General features: G+C 39.4%; 1 protein-coding gene across 2 annotated transcripts in view; it reads left to right on the top strand.

Annotated features, from left to right (window-relative positions):
- NCKIPSD (NCK interacting protein with SH3 domain) overlaps nt 1-18,534 on the top strand; it is a 103,345-nt gene that overhangs the window by 75,842 nt on the left and 8,969 nt on the right. For both annotated transcript variants that reach the window (XM_087708994.1, XM_087708995.1), the window contains 5 exons: nt 3,348-3,518; nt 4,298-4,384; nt 6,885-7,023; nt 15,560-15,640; nt 17,452-17,580. In XM_087708994.1, the coding sequence (XP_087565120.1) occupies nt 3,348-3,518; nt 4,298-4,384; nt 6,885-7,023; nt 15,560-15,640; nt 17,452-17,580 (607 nt within the window). The remainder of the gene's footprint in view (nt 1-3,347; nt 3,519-4,297; nt 4,385-6,884; nt 7,024-15,559; nt 15,641-17,451; nt 17,581-18,534) is intronic.

The following is an 18,534-nucleotide window of genomic DNA, read 5'->3' as shown; positions in this document are numbered from 1 at the left end:
GCTGGCAGAGGCACCGCAGGCTGGTCCTTCGCTGTTTCCAGGGCAGCGGACCAGATCTAAGCACCCCTCAGGCAAGATCCGGTCCCCGGGCCTTGAATTTGACACCCCTGTAATAATTCAACTAATTGTTAAACCTATTTGCTTTCTGTTTCCAGGAATCTGAGTAGAATAGGCACTTTTGTTTTCAGGATACTACTGTAAATGATATTTCTTGTTGTATTCTGTGTTATTAATCTCATTCAGCCTCCAGTGATAACTGTGAGCGATGAGAAAAAAGATCAACTACTTTGATTGTTATATTGTGCAGAAAGGCAAGGTGCATACGGTGGTAATAGTAGTCATCATTATCATACAGTAATCCAAGTGGATTTGGCACAGCTTTTTGCAGCTCAAGATGCAATTCTGATCTCCTGTTCTAAATTAGCATATTTGCAGATTTTTTTAAAAAGAAAGTATTTGAAATCTTTGTAAACCTTCCAAAAATAGCAAGAAAAAGATGGTTGGATATGTTTGCCACCTATTTCTAAAAATAATAAAGGTGGGATGCAAATAAGTAAAAAAATATGAAAGGGGTGGCTAGAAGGGAGAGAAGGGGGATGTTTTAAAGCAGGTATTGTATTTTATTTTATTATTATTTTCATTTGAGTTGGTTCTGCATGAAATATCATCTCAACTAGGTAATTCAAGAAAAGATTTAATTGATCATTAAGTATTCTCAGAAGGCAAATGCAAAGTATTTTTGCAAGGTGATTGGAATGCAAAACATTATCTCTCTGCACCTCCAAATATTAAACTTATTAAAAACCAAACATAAGGAGAGAAAGATAATAGCTGCTGTGTGAAGTATAATGCCAAATCACAATATAAGGTTATTGCTTCTCTAATACAGTAATAACTTTCATATGAAGAAACTCCAAAACAGAATGCTGATTACAGGAGATAATATTTGTTCATGTAGGAGAAAGATTGGCAGAACCTGAGGGTGGAGTGAAAAGAGGGATCAGCCTAGGATTTTTGCATGGCCACAAATGAATTAAGTGCAAAACCTCTTGAATGGCATTGTCCGTTATCTACAGTAACTCTAACCAAATGTTTATCATTAGATGAGACTTTAGCAATAAATCAGTTTAATTGAAACTTCATGTATGGACTTGATCTTTCGCACCAGACAATTTAACAACCACAATTGTGACTGACAACTTAGTTGTTAAGGGAAGCAGTCACTAAGTGAATCTGTGACTGGGTTTATAATCTTGCTTATAGGTTTCCTTTGTTTTACAAACCTGTGAAGGTCTTGAATTGGTCATAAAGTTACTTTTTCGTTACTGTCATAACTGTGCCCAGCTCCACCGCACATGTGTGTGCGCACCTCCTGCCAGCCAGCTGATTTTTGGGTTTCTGCTGTGCATGCCGGAGATGCGCGTGCATGCGAGGAAGGGGGGAGCACGCCTCCCCCGCACCCCATTTTTGCTTTCAGGAGGCCTCAGGGAGGCCAGCTAGGCCCAAAACGGGTTGCAAGGGGGTCACATGCATTCACAGGGGAAGCACAGGGGAGGTGTGCGCATGCATGGGGGGGGCAGGGTGCATCGGGGGGGAACGCCTGCGATTTTGGCATGCAATGACAAAAGGATTAGCCATTACTGTGTTAGGTTCTTCTCTAGAAGCCTGCTTCTGCCTTTTTCTATCAGAGGTAATATGTAAGACAAAAGCTTCTCAGTGGCACAATTGATGCTACCAAATGTGCTCTGTGGTAAAGAATTGTCTTTTTTTCTTCTCTGGCTCTAGTTCAGAAGGAATTTGTGATCTCTTTAATTCATAATTGTATAATTATTATTCCTTTGCTTAATTTCTAGGGAATAATAAATCAGATAATTCTGATTATCTTTAAAAAATATCTTCCTTTGTTTAAGGAACTAGCAAACTTCTATTGGAAGATACATTAAGCTCTCCTGCAGATTAAGACCTTAAGAAAAAAAGGAGTGCCTTGCTACATTGGGCCCCTGGCCCTTCAGGTCCAGCAGTCTATTCTCACAATCCTCATAGATTATCCTATAGCCTAACAAACATCATAGATACTGTATTTTTCGGAGTATAAGACGCACCTTTTTCCCTCAAAAAAGAGGCTGAAAATCTGGGTGTGTCTTATACACTGAATACAGTATTTTTTGCCTCCCAAACCCTGCCCCCTTCACCACAATGGCCATGCATAGCCTTTAGGAGGCTTTCAGAGTGCTCATGGCGGCTGGGGAAGGCAAAAAATGGGCTGATTTTTGCTCAATTTTGCCCCCCTCGAGCCCCCAGGAGCACTCTATAAGCTTCCTAAAGGCTATGCATGTCCTTTTTTGACAAAAAAGAGCCTGTTTTGTGAAAAATGTACCAGTTTTTGCTTGTTTTGGGGGCCCCACCCCCCAGGAACATTCTACAAGCCTCCTAAAGGCTATTCGTGCCCCCTTTTGGGGGGGGAAACTTGGACCCATTTTCGTGAAAAACAGGCCGTTTTGGGAGGTCTGCAGAGTGCAAAAACTTTTTTTTAATTTGCCTCTTCAAAATCTTGATGCGTCTTATACTCCAAAAATATGGTAATTGTTTTAGAAGCTTGTGAACAGGAAGGCTGGGGAAAGAATGCACAAATACAAGCATGGGGAGGCTGGGAAAGAGAATTGGGCTGGGAAAAGAGGGCATGGTGTTACCAAGAAGAGAAGGTTCAGGGGGTGTGCATATGATCACACAGAGGCCCCAGGGAAGGAAGATGCTGTTGGCTGAGAGTGAGCAAAGGGGGGGAAGAGGGGAGGTGCTGTAAAGGCCAGAACTTCAGGGACCAAGTCGTAAGTCCATTCAATACCATTATAACTTTAAATAGTCACTGAACAAATGGTCATAATTGGAAGACTACCTGTATTGCAAGGATAGAAATTCATAAACTCTTGTTTCTCCTAGCAACCTTAGCAATGGGCCATACTTCAGAGAGGCAAATTTAGGGTTTCTATATAAAGTTATTGACGTAAGTATTTTAGAAAAGCTGTAAGTCCAGAAATCTACATGTTGTTCGAAAGAAATTTGCTTCCATAAAGAAAAAAAATGATGCACCTTATTGCTAGATAGTATAGAACAGGGGTCTCAAACTCACGTTGTCACAGCAGCATCACGTGACATATCGGGACTTTCCCCCCCTTCCCTAAACTGGGCATGGCCAGCACATGACGCATCCAGCCCGCGGACCAGGAATTTGACAGCCCTGGTATAAAACATACGTCAGACATTAACAACTATTTGAAAAGTATTTGAAAACTGCAGCATCTGCAGTAGTACTTCCTGTTAAGATGGTGCATTATTTCTTTTTCTTGCAGGATCTCTGTTCAGGTTTGCCTTCTGGCCAGATTTGTCATGATGAAGAGAGACTGAAGGTGATATTTACAGATCTGGCTCGGCACAAAGATGATGCCCAACAGCGCAGTTGGGCCCTCTATGAAGATGAAAATGTCATTTGCTGTTATTTGGAAGAATTGCTTCAGATTCTGGTAATTCGTTGCTTTGGCAGAGGCAGGCTTTTTATAAAGTTTATTTGCTCAGCATTTTGATTATTACAAATGGAAAGTGAGTGATAAGATCGCTTAATGCCTGGATGGGCAATTCACAAAATAGAGGCCCTTGGAATCAAGAGAAGCTCAAATTTTTGGTGCCAACCAAATGATTAAAATTCTCAAATGGAACAATAAATGTTACCTTCTAGCTAAGATAATATACCATTCCTAATGTTTTAGTCAAGTTAGATGAGATCCTAAATATTATGCTGTTGCCTCTTGGGCTAACTCATCTCAGGTGTAGTCAGAATAAATGTTCCAGTAATTGTCGAGCTCATTAGACAATTTTTAATCCTCTCCAAGTGAATAATAACATTCATCTTTTGTCTGGGTTTGGCTCTTTTTCAAGTAAGTTTTTTATGATTTTATTGCAAAAGCTCTTAGATATTTCTTCCTGTAAGAATGTATATAAAATAGAAGTGTTATCTAAGACAGTGTTTCTCAACCTTGGCGACTTTAAGTCCTGTGGACTTCAACTCCCAGAATTCCCCAGCCAGCTATGCCACAGGACTTAAAGTCGCCAAGGTTGAGAAACACTGATCTAAGAGACGAAGGGAAGGAGGGAGGGAAAGAAACATTCTTGTGGCAAAATCTGTTTTAATGCACATACAGTTTTAGTACTACCAACATTGGAAATAGTCTAGATTTAGGGAATAACTCTGTCTTTGTGTCTCTATTCTGATTGTTAATTTTTTTTCCCCCATTCATTTTTACAGACAGATGCAGATCCAGAAGTATGCAAGAAGATGTGCAGGAGGAATGAGTTTGAATCAGTATTATCTCTTGTGACATATTACCAGATGGTATGACATTGCATTTCGGGCATATAAGTTTCACCGAATATTGAATAGTTTAATTATTCCTTGTACATTAATAAATTTGAACATAGCAGTAACACAGCATTGCTATAATAATGCTCTTCTTCCACCCTCACACTCAATCTCTAGGTTCCCTTATTTTAGGTATATCTCCAATCAGTCCTACTAATTAGTAAAAATAGCAGGCATGGCAGCCCTACGTTAAAGTAGGAACCAGTGGCCCAAGTATAAGTGCGGTGGCCGAATTAGGAAAACTGATGTCAGCACACTAAAATAATAGAATATTCTCAAAGTTTGCTTTGGATTCTCTACATTGGGAAAAACGTGGGTGGAAATAACAATAACATTTGGGGGAATATGCCTTTTTGTAGGAGATGACCAGGCTGAGCCCGAGAGAGGGGTCAAACACGCCATCAGACTTAAGTCCCTTCACGCCCACAAGAGATCTAAGTCCAGCCCACCTTGAATTCCTTTGACTCTTATCTGCCAATTTGCTTTGACTGTTAGTAGTTCAGATTCTTGTAGAGACCATGAGCTTGCAATAAACCTTTATGTTCATTTTAAACTGCTTGGACTTCCTGATTGTCCTAGCCTTGACAGTTTTGTTTTCCCCAAAAAGTAGAAATTATGGATAACAAAGTCCCTCCTAGCAATTTGAAAGCTAAATGTAGCTTCCCTACTTTTTAAAAGCATCATTGAAGAAGAGAAGTAGCAGGCTTACTGTCATTGGAAAGATCTCCACTGGTGCCTAATGGGCACATTAGCAGGTTGTTCCCATTTCTTGGTTAATTGGGACACATCTGGGCATTGCGTTGAAAATTAGGGTATACAGGTGGTCCTCAACCTGCAACTACAATTGGAACTGGAATCTTTGTCATTGAGGGAAGCTGTCATTAAGTGAGATGGGCTCCTGACCACTTTGCTCATCAATCATGAACCAGTTGGGGTAGTTAAGTGATTGTGCAGGGCATTTAACAGAGCACTGGAGAGAGGGCTCTGTCTCCTCACCCCATCACACTTAGGTCCACTTATCCTTTGCCTTTTTCTACAGCGTTCTGTCAAGGCCACTTCACATCCTTTGACAAGCCAGCCCGATTCTCACAATCATTGGAAGGGTCCTTCTCAAAAATCACATAATTTGGAGAAGGGGCCTTCCAAGCGATCGTGAGAATGATGCCGTTCTCCAGCCTTCCTAGGCTTTCAGCCTAAAAAATCTTTCTTGCCTTCAAAAATCCAGAAGGTTTGAGGTTCATTCCTGAAGCCCACCAAGCCCATCAAATCCTCCATCCCCTCTGCTTGCAATCTTCCCTGCCGGCTTCTCCACTGAGTTTGCATAAGAAAGAACAACATTTAGGAATGATTGATAATTGTGACTTGGGGTGTTTTGAGTAAAAGATTGGAATATAAGCTAAGATGTAACTAGAAGGAATACTAGAGTAATACTAGAAAATTCATGAAAGCCAGTGTAAGGCAGGTTAACTGTGACATGATTCTTAGAAGCACTTCATCTTTCTCTAGGGAGCAAAAAATAAATTAAAAAAATAGGCCAAAACATGCAGTGATAAAATGTTGGCATCTTGACAATTTCTGATGTTCTGAATAGTCATCCCATATGGATTTGGCCCAGATTTGTCTAGTATGCCAATTGCACCCTTTCCTGGACTGGGAGACCTGACTCAGGGTCACTCATGGCTTGATCATCTCCCATTTAGATTACTGCAGAGGGTTCTACATGGGGCTGCCTTTGGAGACCATCCAGAATCTTCATCCGGTCTAGAATGAGGCAGCATACCTCTATTGTGTGAGATGCACTGGCCTACGATTTACTTCAGAGTGCAGTTCAAAGTGTTATCACTTTTAAAGACCTATATTGGCATAGTCCAGGTTTTCTGCAGGAGTACATTTTAGCAAGGCAGGGATGTCAAACTGTTGGCACGCAAGTCGGATGTGTCACACATAGACCACCCCCACCCCAGGTTCCCGAAGGGGGGAAATGTTGAGAAACAGCACATGACACAGCGGGCCTAAGGACATTTCCCTAGGAAGCAGGCCTTTTCTGGTGGCAGAACATTATTCCCACTGAAGCTGGCAAGCCTCTCTCCTTCTAGCCTTCTGAAAAGTACTGAAGATCTGACCTTACCCCCAAAGTACTGGGATAGCATTGGGGGGCGGCATGTCAGGAGCCTGATTTAATGCCAGATGGTTTTTTTTAACGTTTGCCATTTTAATCGTTTAATATGATTTTTATGTTGTTTCAATTGTTGATTGGGAGTTATCTGGAGTTTGGTATTAAGATGAGCGGCCATTCAGTATAAATGTTTTAAATAAATAAAATAATTTGCTTGCTGAAATTATTGCAGTCTGCATAGAATAATTATTTTCTGAGGTGCATCTGGAATACTTCACTTTCTGAATAGCAAGTAAAAGAAACATGCATTATTTATAGTTGGGTATTTTGTTAATTAAAAACAATTTTCTTCTTAAGGAGCACAGAGTTCCATTACGCCTGCTGCTTCTGAAATGTTTTGGAGCCATGTGCAATTTGGATGCTGCTATTATTTCTGCTCTGGTTAATTCTGTTCTGCCAATGGAGCTAGCCCGAGATATGCAAACTCATACCCAAGGTGAGGCATATTTTATACAGTAAGTCTTCCTATAGCTCAGACAGAATACAAATTTTTCTTCTGATGATATGTCACTACATTGTGAGGCTCTTAAGGAATACATTCCAAAGCTTGCACTTATTGCAATAATTGAAGTGATGGTCTGTGTTGAACATGATGTTGTGGAAAATTTCAATATAGATATAACTACCATGTAGTAATAAAGTTACAGATCATAACCTCTTTCTTTTCACTGAGAATCCCTGATACAGATAGTAAAGGGGAAAATTACATTATAGACTATAATGGTAATTTCTTTAATAGAATATATAAAATAGAATGCTGTATACGTAATATATCTTGAAGTATTTGACAATGTACCCCATAACATGTTGATGACGAACTGTGTAAAGGTTGAACTGGAGGATGAAAATGTAAAAGATATACAGCTAGTTTTGAAATTCATTCCCAAAGACAAGGCTATTTACTCAATGATTTCTCATCGGTTTGGGGAGAAATATTGACTGGTGTATCCTAAAGTTCAGTTCTGGGTCTTTTATTGCTTAAGGTTCCGTTAATGAATTGTTAAAGAAGTGGGTGGAATACATATCAGATTTGTGGATTATATAAATTTGAGCAAACTGGCTAGTATCCTAGAATGCAAAAAATAAAAATCAAAACAATATTGATGAGTTAGAGAAATGAACAGAAAGCAAGAACATAATTTAATCAAGCCAAATGCAGAGCTCACTTAAGAGATAAAAACCAAAAGTGTAGATATAGGATTGGGAATACCTAAATTTGTATTACATGGCAAAAGTTATTGGAGTAATAAACTGAATATCAACCACTAGTTTAATATGGCTGCAAAAAATGCTAATTTTGGCTGCACCAACAGAAATACAATAATAAGAAATAATGTTTCCACTTTATTCTGCTTTGGTCAGGTTCTACCTTGAAGACTATGTTTCATTTTGGATACCATGATACAGAAAAACTTGCATAGATTTGGAAAAAAAGTAATGAGGCAATAACTGGCAACTATAAACTAAGACAATTTATATTTCATATTTCTAAACTGCCTATCTCCCTAAAAGAGCATCTCTATTGGTGATATGTTTAATATTTTAAAAAGAGAGAGGGAAAAGAAATGAAACCACTGTCCAAATACCTGGAAAGATATCTCATAGAAGGTTACGATTTATTATCTAACATTTGAGGGTTCAGGAGACTTGAATTAAGTTATGTTAAAAGAAGATAGATTCTGATAGAATGCTAGAAAAAAACCCTTAATAATAAGAGCAACTTGACAATGAAACCTATTACCCAGAGTCACTGAATTTGTTCAGACAGGCACATCTGTTGGAAATGCTTTGTTTTGGCTTCCAAAACTGGACAGCAAATTTGACTTGATCCCCTAAATGGCATTTTCCAATTCTATGGTTTTATGAATTTTTTGGTAGTAATCAGTTTTAGTAGCAATTTTCAAAGGGAACCTCTATTGTCCTCATGGTGCATGACAATTATGTACTGCTATGGAAGAATGAAAATGAAGGCATGGATGTGGCTAGAACACAACTTTTCTATCTCTCTCATTTGGAGGCATTTAAAAATGAATTGTGGATTGGGCAAAGCTCCAACTACCAAAGGTCTGAAACACGCCAGAGACTGGTACTTTACAGTCCTTCGTGGCAGCATTTGTAAGGACACCCAAGCCCTCTCCTACATACAGAGAGGGATTCAAGGAGCCAATTCCTTCATGGGCTTCATTTTCCACCGTGATCATTGGTTCCACTAAAAGTGAAAGCACCTTAGTCTGCCATTGCTTCCCCTGGAAGTCTGCTATAAGGGGTTGTTTTAAAGTGGGATTCTAACACTCTTGAATTACTTTTATGTTGGACTTCAGCTTTGAAAGCAAGAACCATCTTTGGCACTTGATAGAAAGATCATAGCTGACCAGCACTTGGAGAAACATTCATATAGCATTGGTGAACATTTATTGGCTATTAACAAAAAGCATAGAAAATTTGCCATAATTGTTTTGTTAATACATAGCTCCAGCATCAGCAGGTAGCAGCAGGAGCTAAGCATGCTCCACTCTGCATAGTATTTAAATAGGAAAGCCCTTGAAACTCAAGGATTGATGAATAAATGATGAAGTTGGGAGAAGACAGGGACAAGCCACTTCATAGCATTGCCAAGAAAACACTACGCATGGAGTTGCCAACATTGTCTTATTGGCAGGACAAAAAAAGGAATCTCTTATAATTAGATGTATTATCTTTATTTTAAATGACATATCACTAAAAAAAATTCTGATTTAGTAGGAACGACACTTCTATCTAGGATTTAAACAGATCATATTAATAAACATGATGAACTGCTTTAGTATATTTTCCTTTTAAGAAAAAGCTTTAAGATGAAAAACTTCTAAGAGAATATGTTGGAGTGCATTTGCCCTAAATATCAAAGACTGTTCATAAGACACTAAAATGGTCTTTCTCCATTGCAAACAGAAAAAAATACGATAGAAGGAGAGGCTGAGCTAGGGAACATTTTACATTTGATCAAAGCTCTGTTCTGTCTGGGTTTGAATCTGACCATCAAGATTCTTCTTCTCTGCAACTGGTGGGCAACCTTAACAAAATGAAAAGGGAAATCCTGAATAAATGTCAAAGTCATGTTGGAAATCATTAATAGGGATATGCAGTGCTTCCTGTTCAAAGACATACAGGTGCTTTGGGGTATAGGTATGAGTGTAGCATCTATGTACAATTGTTTGAAGTAGCCATACCTTTCTCTGTGAGAAGATTTGTTGGGTTGAAGAATTCTCACCCAAATGTGATGCATCCTTTGAATACAAAATCCTATGCAGCTGTAATAACCACCTTTACACATAACTATCCAATTGTTCTAGGATACATTCTGATCCAAGTACTGGATATGAATTTTGTTTTATGCCTGTCCTTTTGAGATTTGTCTGTGTACACATACTCGCTAGTTTTCTTTTTATCACAGGAGTTTATTTATTGTCTGCCATATCAGAAGACCAAATATTTCTACGTTTGTTTGCAGAACTTTTGGGAGGCTATTTCTCTCTGCAGCTTGATAGGGGAGATTAAAAATGATGCTGACACTTCATGTTAGCAGGAAGTTTGCCTCTGCTTCAAGAGGGGTGCTGGCTTGCCGCCATCTAAACAGCAGGATTCCATTCCGTTCCTCACTAACGTCAGTCTGTTACATGCTGCTATATTCAGTCATTTCCTCTAAGAAATTCCTGCTGTCATTCATTCAATGTTTATGTTCTTTTACCATTGTGCTTGTTGGCAGCCAGATGAATGGGGAGTCTCATTGTGTCTTTATCTTCCCCCTTCATCTCTCTTTCTAAGTCCACCTGCACATCCAGTTAAACTCACAGAAAATATGCATGTTGTGTTGTTTTTTTGCATTTGCGTTGCATCTTGACACTTCCTTGTAGGTAGGACTTTCCATCTATTTGGTGTCAGACTCTGGCTTTGTGGTTGGTGTTTCTTTCCTAAATGTCATGAACTTAGAGCGGCACTATAAGCACCTCCACCTTCTTACTATTGCTACTACTGTTACATTTAATTCCACTTTTCGATGTCCAACAAGTAAAGTCTATCAGCAGAGGGGCACATGGGGTTAGAATAGGAATCCCATACATATCCAGCTACTGAGGTATCAGTTTCAGAAAAATGTGTCTTATCTGTTTGCTCCTTGCCATGTTTTCTAACCAAAGCTTATCTTTTTCATAGCTATGAGTTACTGTATTTTTCGGAGTATAAGATGCACCAAGATTTTGAAGAGGCAAATAAAAACAAGTTTTTTCATTCTGCAAACCTCCCCAAAGTGGCCTGTTTTTTGCAAAAATTGGCCCATTTTTCCCATAAAAAGGCATGAATAGTCTTTAGGGGGGTTGCAGAGTGCTGGGGGGGGGAGCAAAAATGAGCAATGATGTAATTCTTTTTGAAAAATAGGGGCGGCATGGATAGCCTTTAGGAAGCTTATAGAGTGCTCCTGGGGACTGGGGGGGGGGGAAATTGAGCAAAAAAGGGCCCATTTTTTGCTCATTTCTGCCCTCCCCAGCCCCCAGGAGCTCTCTAAAAGCTTCCTAAAGGCTATGCACGGTCATTTTGGTGAAAGGGGCGGGGTTTCAGGAGGCAAAAAATGCTGTATTTGGTCTATAAGATGCACCCAGATTTTCAACCTCTTTTTTGAGAGAAAAAGCGTATTATACTCAGAAAAATACGGTACATCTATCTTGCATGCATGTCATTGCTCATGTGTTAGGGACTCTTCATTGATTGACATGTGCTCTTTGTTGGCCAAAACTATCATGCCTTTTTCATTGATGTTCAAGTGGTGGTTTATTTAAAATAACAATTGGCCAAGGAGGACGCTATAGTAACAAATAAGCGGCAAAAGTTGGTGAGCACTTTGCACTGCTTTCATTCCTTTCTGAGAGCTATTTTGTAACTCAGTGCCTGGATGATATTTTTGTCCTGTTGCTGTCAAAAAACTGTAAACAGGATTTCTCATGAAAAATGACTTTGTATGGTATAGTGATGGAAGCTTATTTTGGGGCTAGCAACTTGGGAATTGAGGCTGATCCATCTTCTGATAGATTGCAGAGTGTCTAATCCTTTTTTGTGGCTGGCAGAGATCAGGGTAATCCTTGCTGACTCTCAAGCAACTCAGATTGGTGCCAAGCCTGCAGTATCTATTCCATAGCGTCCCAATTTTAGCTTCCCAATTTTAAGGAGAAACATGGGATGCTAAAGCACTAAATTCTAAGTGATTTTGATGAAACAATAGAACACTTCCGCTGACACTGGCATTATGGCTGCTGCCTAGTTTTCCTTTGTGGGTTAATTTGCCCCATATTGTTTCTTTGCTGTCACACATCTGGCTGTAGTGCTTTAAAGTATCCTCCTGGAAAGCTTTCTATATGATACAGCAAGGCCCACTTAACTAGAACAGTTGTAATCTGGTCTCTACATCAACAGGCCCAAATTACACACATTTAGTGTTAATCCTGCTTTGTTGAACATCACCTTTCCCCTCCTTGCTGCTTTATTTTGCAGTATTTAAAGTAAAATAAGATGTACCTTAATGTCTAGTTCAGAAAATGTTGATGTTGACCCAAAACTGTAGGAAAAGCATTTTTTTTCAGACACTTCTTTTTTCAGACACACTATATATGTGTGTTGCCATCTGCTGCAGAGTCCCCTGGTGACTTGCAATATTATAACTTCAGAAAGGAATACAATCGATAGTTGCTTTCTTCATAAAATTGTTTGTAACCCCGTCTTTTTTTTAAAATACACCTGTGGTACAACAATGGCCTTTTTGTAGAATGATTTGCTTGAGACACTCTATTCGTTGAAGTAACTAAAACAAATCTTGTAATTGACGTATCTGCTGTCGAGTTCTAGTGATTTGATGTAATTATTGCAGATCTTTAATTATTCCTGGTCTTTCCCTCTTCAGCAAGTAACAGCTATTGGCCTTTGTAACATAGTAGCAAAATATAATGATATATTTTATACTTGAATTGCCTTACACAGGAAGCAGGAAGCTTGAAGCTCTACATTGGAGAAGATTAGTCCTTTTGTAGCGTGGGATATTTGTTCAAAGAGGCCTGGCTTATTCCCAACAAAGCTTGAAACTCCATAAAAATCCTGGCAATGTTTTGTTAACTGCCCAAAGGCTCCTACATTCGTTCCTCTGCCAGGAGAGTAAATGAGTAGAATTTAAAGTTCCTCCTGGTTTTTCATCTCTACAGGTAATTTGCCTGTAGAGATGAACATAAGGTGAATAACTTGGAGAACATGTCAGGGACAACCAGATGTGGCCTGTCATCTGCCAGTTGTCATCCATTCCCTTTGAAAAATAGTTTCAGCTGTTACAGTGATACTGTATGTCTGTAGGTCTAAAGCTGGAAAACAAATTCAGCACAAACAGAGGGGGGAAGAATGATACAGTCTTCCAGAAAGTTGGTTGCCAGTTTCGTCAAGTGTTTAAGGCATCAGGCTAGAAATCAGGCAGCAGTGAGTTCTAGTCCAACTGTAGGCTTGAAAACAGGCTTGGTGGCTTTGGGCCAATCCTTCTCTCAGCCTGTAAGTCACAATTTAAAAATGGCTTGCATATCCTGTACTGAGTGGGTGAATGATCTACAGTGATCTTCAAGCTTGGCAACTTCAAAACGTGTGGACTTCAACTTCCAGAGTTCCCAAGGCAGCATGCTGGCTGGGGTGCTCTGGGAGCTGGCCCACATATCTTAAATTTGTCTAGCTTGAAAAATGCTGCTATAGAGCATATTTCTTTATTCTCTTTTATAAAGGAGCAAAGGGAATGCATCCAAAGGATGAAACTCTCTGCCGCCTTTTCACATTTTCAAGAGACTTAAGTCAGCCCTGCCAATCCTGATTCAATCAATCAGAATTGAGCTGGAAGGGAGTTAGGAGGTCTTCTAGTCCAACCCCCTGCTCAAGCAGGAGACCCTATGCCATTTCAGACAGATAACTGTCCAGTCTTTTCTTTAAAATTTCCAGTGATGAAGCACCCACGACATCTGATGGCAAGCTGTTTCACTGGTTAATTGTCCTTGGTGTTAGGAAGCTTCTCCTTAATTCCAGGTTGCTTCTCTCTTTGATTAGTTTCCAACTATTGTTTCTTGTCCTGCCCTCTGGTGCTTTGTAGAATAATTTGACCCTTTGTTTGTGGCAGTCCCTCAAATACCGGAATACTGCTATCATATCACCCCTAGTTCTTCTTTTATGTAGACCAGCCATACCCAATTCCTGCAACTGTTCTTGATATGTTTTTGTGTCCTTTTAATCAACTCAGTTGCTCTTCTTTGCAATTTTCCCAAAATCCAGTTAGTCTAATTAATTTCCAATTAATATATGTTTGTGTGACTAGTAGTGCCCACTGATGGAGAGTGATAGTCATGCCATCTCACAGTGAAATAAAATGACACAGTGGATAGGAAAGGAACAAAAAATTTTCTAATATCAAATAAATGTATACTAGTTGTCCTGTATGATGGATAACCTAAGCATCAGTCCTTAATTAAATGGCTATTCATTATGGCAGATAATACCCCAACTTCATAGTTTTCTGCATGGCTTGAAGATCAGTTGTAAGTAGGATAAAGTGTGTTTCGTGGTGGCCGTGTGCCTCTTATGCCGCATTTCTCACATAACCCCCTGTTGGAACATGCCAACTAATTAAGATTCAGGAAAGCCAGCGGCTGGGATTCTGTGGAGCATTCATGTATAGACGCTGCAAGTGAAAATTATGCTGCAGTAGGAGACTCTGGGACAGGTTGATGCATGAGATCCATGTGTGCTTTGGAAGGGAAGCAAAACTGCACACCTGGAATGATACTGAATCTCAGAAGGTTTCCACTCACATTTGCTTAGACTGATCTTTCCCAGAGAAAATCTTTCCCTTGTTTTAGGGAAGGCACTTAAGTTGTAGCTAGAGGATACATTTGTATTATATTAAATGCACTTTATATGGAGATCTATTTTTAACTTTTATTTATTTTTAAATATTGTGCTTTTCTGCCTGTTGGTTTGAAAATAGGCAACAACAGTCACCGTGCTACAACGTCCATGTTAGTGGATGCTAATGTGGTGGGTGGATGTGATTCTTGTCATCAGGAATGAAATAAAACCCCATAACTAATGCTCAGAATCACCTCTCAAAGGACCAGGTCTTCACCTGGTGCCATAAAACATATTGTCCCCAGGAATGCAGTCCAGAGCATTAACTTCCCCCACCTATCCTACCTAATTTTATAAAGGGATTATGCATAAATTCATAAGGTTTTAAGCTTTAAGATACATCTGGAAACAGGCAACCATCCAACTGGCCACAATTTCTGCTCAGCCAACAAGAAGCTAAGAAGTTAATTATTCTGTATTTGCAGAATATGACCTAGGTGCTTAGCCATGTCATAAATCTGTCTACTTATCTTGCAGATTAACCAGCCTTGTCAGTTTTTGGATTTCAGATTTTCGGAAGGGTGGTTCAAAACAGAAATATGCCAACTGAATGCTTAAGGGAAGAGTGGCAGAAAAAGGCACACAATAATTGGTTTTATTATAGCATAAGCTAGTGTCAAGCACTCTGAGACATTGCTAGTTCATAGAATGAGTAGTGCTTCCTAATATAACAGAAGGGAGCTACACCTGTGGTGCAATAAGCGAAAGAAATGTCTTTGAAGCTTTAACCAAATTAGGAGAAGACGCTGTGTACCAACTCTAAAATGATATTTGTTGTAGAACATTTACACTCAAGGCTTCTTTGTGGTTGTTGTGGGCTAGCATACACTATCTCCTCATACTGAGATATGTACTAATTTAAAATATCCATATGTGGTTTGGTTTTTTAATGCATTTGTTACATATACTTTTCAGTTGTGGCTGTAAAGCAGCAGAAAAGATGGTAAATTCTGAAACTATGAATGTATGATACTCTACCATGGCAATATTGTTAGAATTAATGATTTTTTTCCTCCCCGTAGACCATCAGAAGATGTGTTACTCTGCACTGGTGCTGGCAATGATATTTTGTATGGGAGAACCTCTGCCATACCATCACTATGGTGAGAATGATTTACAACATAGGGAGAAATAGATGGCAAGTAGCCACTTAATAGGACTCGTGTACTTCTAGATTTCTCTTACTCTTAACTCTCTTATTTCCAGATCTCTCTTACTAATTGGGAAAGTACCCAAAGTAGGATAAAATTATTTAAGTCCTTAACAGAAACAATGCAAAGTTGTGACAGCTATTGGTTAATTGCTAGGCTTCAGGGATTCTAGAACAGACCATAGACTAGATTCCAATGTTCTTTAAACTTTTTGCATTGTATGTCAAATATATGTGTTACTTTTAATCTATCAATCTAATAAACATTCTGATACACAACATCAGGGGAATCTACGCTATTAAGCAGTGCAGAAGAACTCTAAATAAAATAAATGTCTAATGTTGTATTAGAACTAAAAAGATTTATAACTGCATTGAATAGATATAAAAAGACCCTGGTAGATTTGGGGAATACTTTAGAAAGAACAAAGGGTGGCTTATAATGTAGGGCAACTTGCTAAACAGAAATAAGAGAGGTTTTTTAAGACCACTAGAAACTAGAAACTGATACAGTATCTGGATTGCACTTTTTTTTCCACCACCAACAAGTAAAAAGCAATAAATCACCAATTTATCTTCCAGGCACGGATCCAAATAACCCTGCTTCTTCAAACTATTGTTTGTCTAGCAGAATAGATAGCAGCTTTAGGGAACAGGGAAGCATTAAAGAAGATATCAATTCCCTTGGAATTTTTGGAGCAACATGTGGAAAGCTGGAGAACATAAGAGAACAAACAAAGACCTCTGCTTTTATTGACTTTGTTGCTTTATCTTGGTGTCATCCTACAATTGTTTTTGTAAGATTAGCTTATTCCCATAAGCTATAGAGCTTTCATAAAAGATATAGCAAACAAAGATGGGTAGCTAATGTTTAGACTTAACTGTAACTAGACAAACTATTGTGGGACAAGCTCACATGTGTTTGTGATGTTGTAGGTGAAGAGAGTTATCCCTGGCATAGAGATAGTTTTTTAAGAAGTCTGCTCGTTAGTGGTGAAGGGTTCAATTTTGGAGTGGGAGTCTTTGCTGAACCTTGAGTAACAAGGTTAGAATGTAGCCTTCAGGCAGACAGTGTAAAACTCACAGCCTTCAATCTCCCTACATCCTTTTCCTCTCAAATTGAAAAACAGATACTGGGAATTACAACTGTGCATGGGAATTAGTAAACAAGATATCTGTTTACTCTTCCCTCTAGAGCAGTATTCCCCAACCTTTCCAGGCTGGGTGGCCTGGTGAGGGGGGAAGAGGAGATGGTTTTGTGTGAGAGGCAGGCGCACACACACACACAGCTTCATTTGTTGCACAGTGGGTACAGACACCCACTGCTCGCACAAGTGGGGCTGCGAGTGCTGCCGCTTGCCACTTGTGTGAGTAGGGCTGCGCACACATGCTGGTCTACCGCTCACACGAGTGGGGTTACGCACACGCGCCAGCCCGTCATTCAGTCTGGTTACGAATAGGTCATGGCTCAGTAGTGGGCCACGGCCCACAGGTTGGGGACCTCTGCTCTAGAGTATATCATTCTTCCCTCCAAACTATGTTCTCCCCATCCACTACTTTAGAAATCTTCCACGAGAGATCTGAGTTCATGGTATAGGTCTACAAATAAACTGGAATTTCCCTCCACATATCTCACCACCTTAAGTGCCAACTAGCTTCAAGATTGGCTGGTTTTAACTAGTAAGGCTAACACCCATCTCATGTTAGAGTTACTCCTTTCCATGTAAAGATGCAACGTCTCTGTCCTTTATTTTTTTTCCACAGAGCATCTCAATTCCCAATTTATTCAGTTCCTATTACATGTGATTGAAGATGGATTGCCCTCAGATAGCACAGACCAGCTGCCTGATCTGTTCATTAATGTTCTTCTGGCTTTTAATCTTCACATTCCAGGTCAGTGCTAGAAGTTTTCTCCCAACTGAGATTATATTGGAGTTTCAATTAATGTAGAACTTCTTTTCGTTGTCATATGCTAACTTGAAAACAGCCTCAATTTGCACATGTTGTAGAGTAAGGTATGTTCTATGCTTCAGAAGGCTAATCTTTTCTCCTGAACTTACCAGCCAATTCTTAAACAGCTAACCTTGGTGTGGCAGCACAGTGCCCCAAGAACATCTGATAAATTGTCTCAATGTTGACCAAGGTTGTAATTGTTTCCTAAAAGACCCTCTCCCATGTAATCCTATTTCTACAAAGGTAAAACTGCATCTTTGCAATGCTATTGAAGCAATAGCTGGGACTTCACGAAGAGCCTCAAGTTGCATGCTAGTCTTGAATAGGGAAGCCCCACCCCATCCAAGACAAAAAGTAAAAAAAAAATCCCAGATCCAAGGGATCCAAACAGCCAGAGCACTCAGTCTTGGCCAGATTGAGCCTGAGTCTGGTCTTTCCCCCACTCAGACCTAAAGAAAGTCCAGACACTATTGTTGTCATCCTCTCCTATTCCTAAATATCTCTTTTCTCCCAAAGATACATTTTTTTAATCCAGAGATATAAAATTGCTTCTTAAGGGAATTTCTCATTAAAACTTTCTCCTCATGCAAAGGATGCACATGGATAGCTACCCCAGGCTTCAGAATTAAAACCAAATTTATCGAGTAAAAGGAGCCCAAGAAGCACACTGCCTTTAATCCTGGCATTTGATGACATAGCTATCATAACTAGGTAGCTGCATTCCTCATGAGTTCGCCTGCATCCGTTAAAAGTCTGTGGCAGCCACCGCATCCTGCAGTTAACTACATTGCAAATTAAGAACCATATCTTTAGTCTGAATCTCTCCAACACTCATGAAATAAATTTATATTCTAATATTTTGAGGGCAGGGTGAAGAAGCATTTTCTATTTTAA

The sequence above is a fragment of the Thamnophis sirtalis genome, unplaced genomic scaffold (genome assembly GCF_051295495.1).
Source record: "Thamnophis sirtalis isolate CommonGarterSnake01/CBP01778 unplaced genomic scaffold, rThaSir2_p1.2 scaffold_3, whole genome shotgun sequence".
NCBI lineage: Eukaryota > Metazoa > Chordata > Lepidosauria > Squamata > Natricidae > Thamnophis > Thamnophis sirtalis.
The sequence above is the reverse complement of the archived record's forward strand: the minus strand, read 5'-3'. Positions and strand labels throughout refer to the sequence as shown.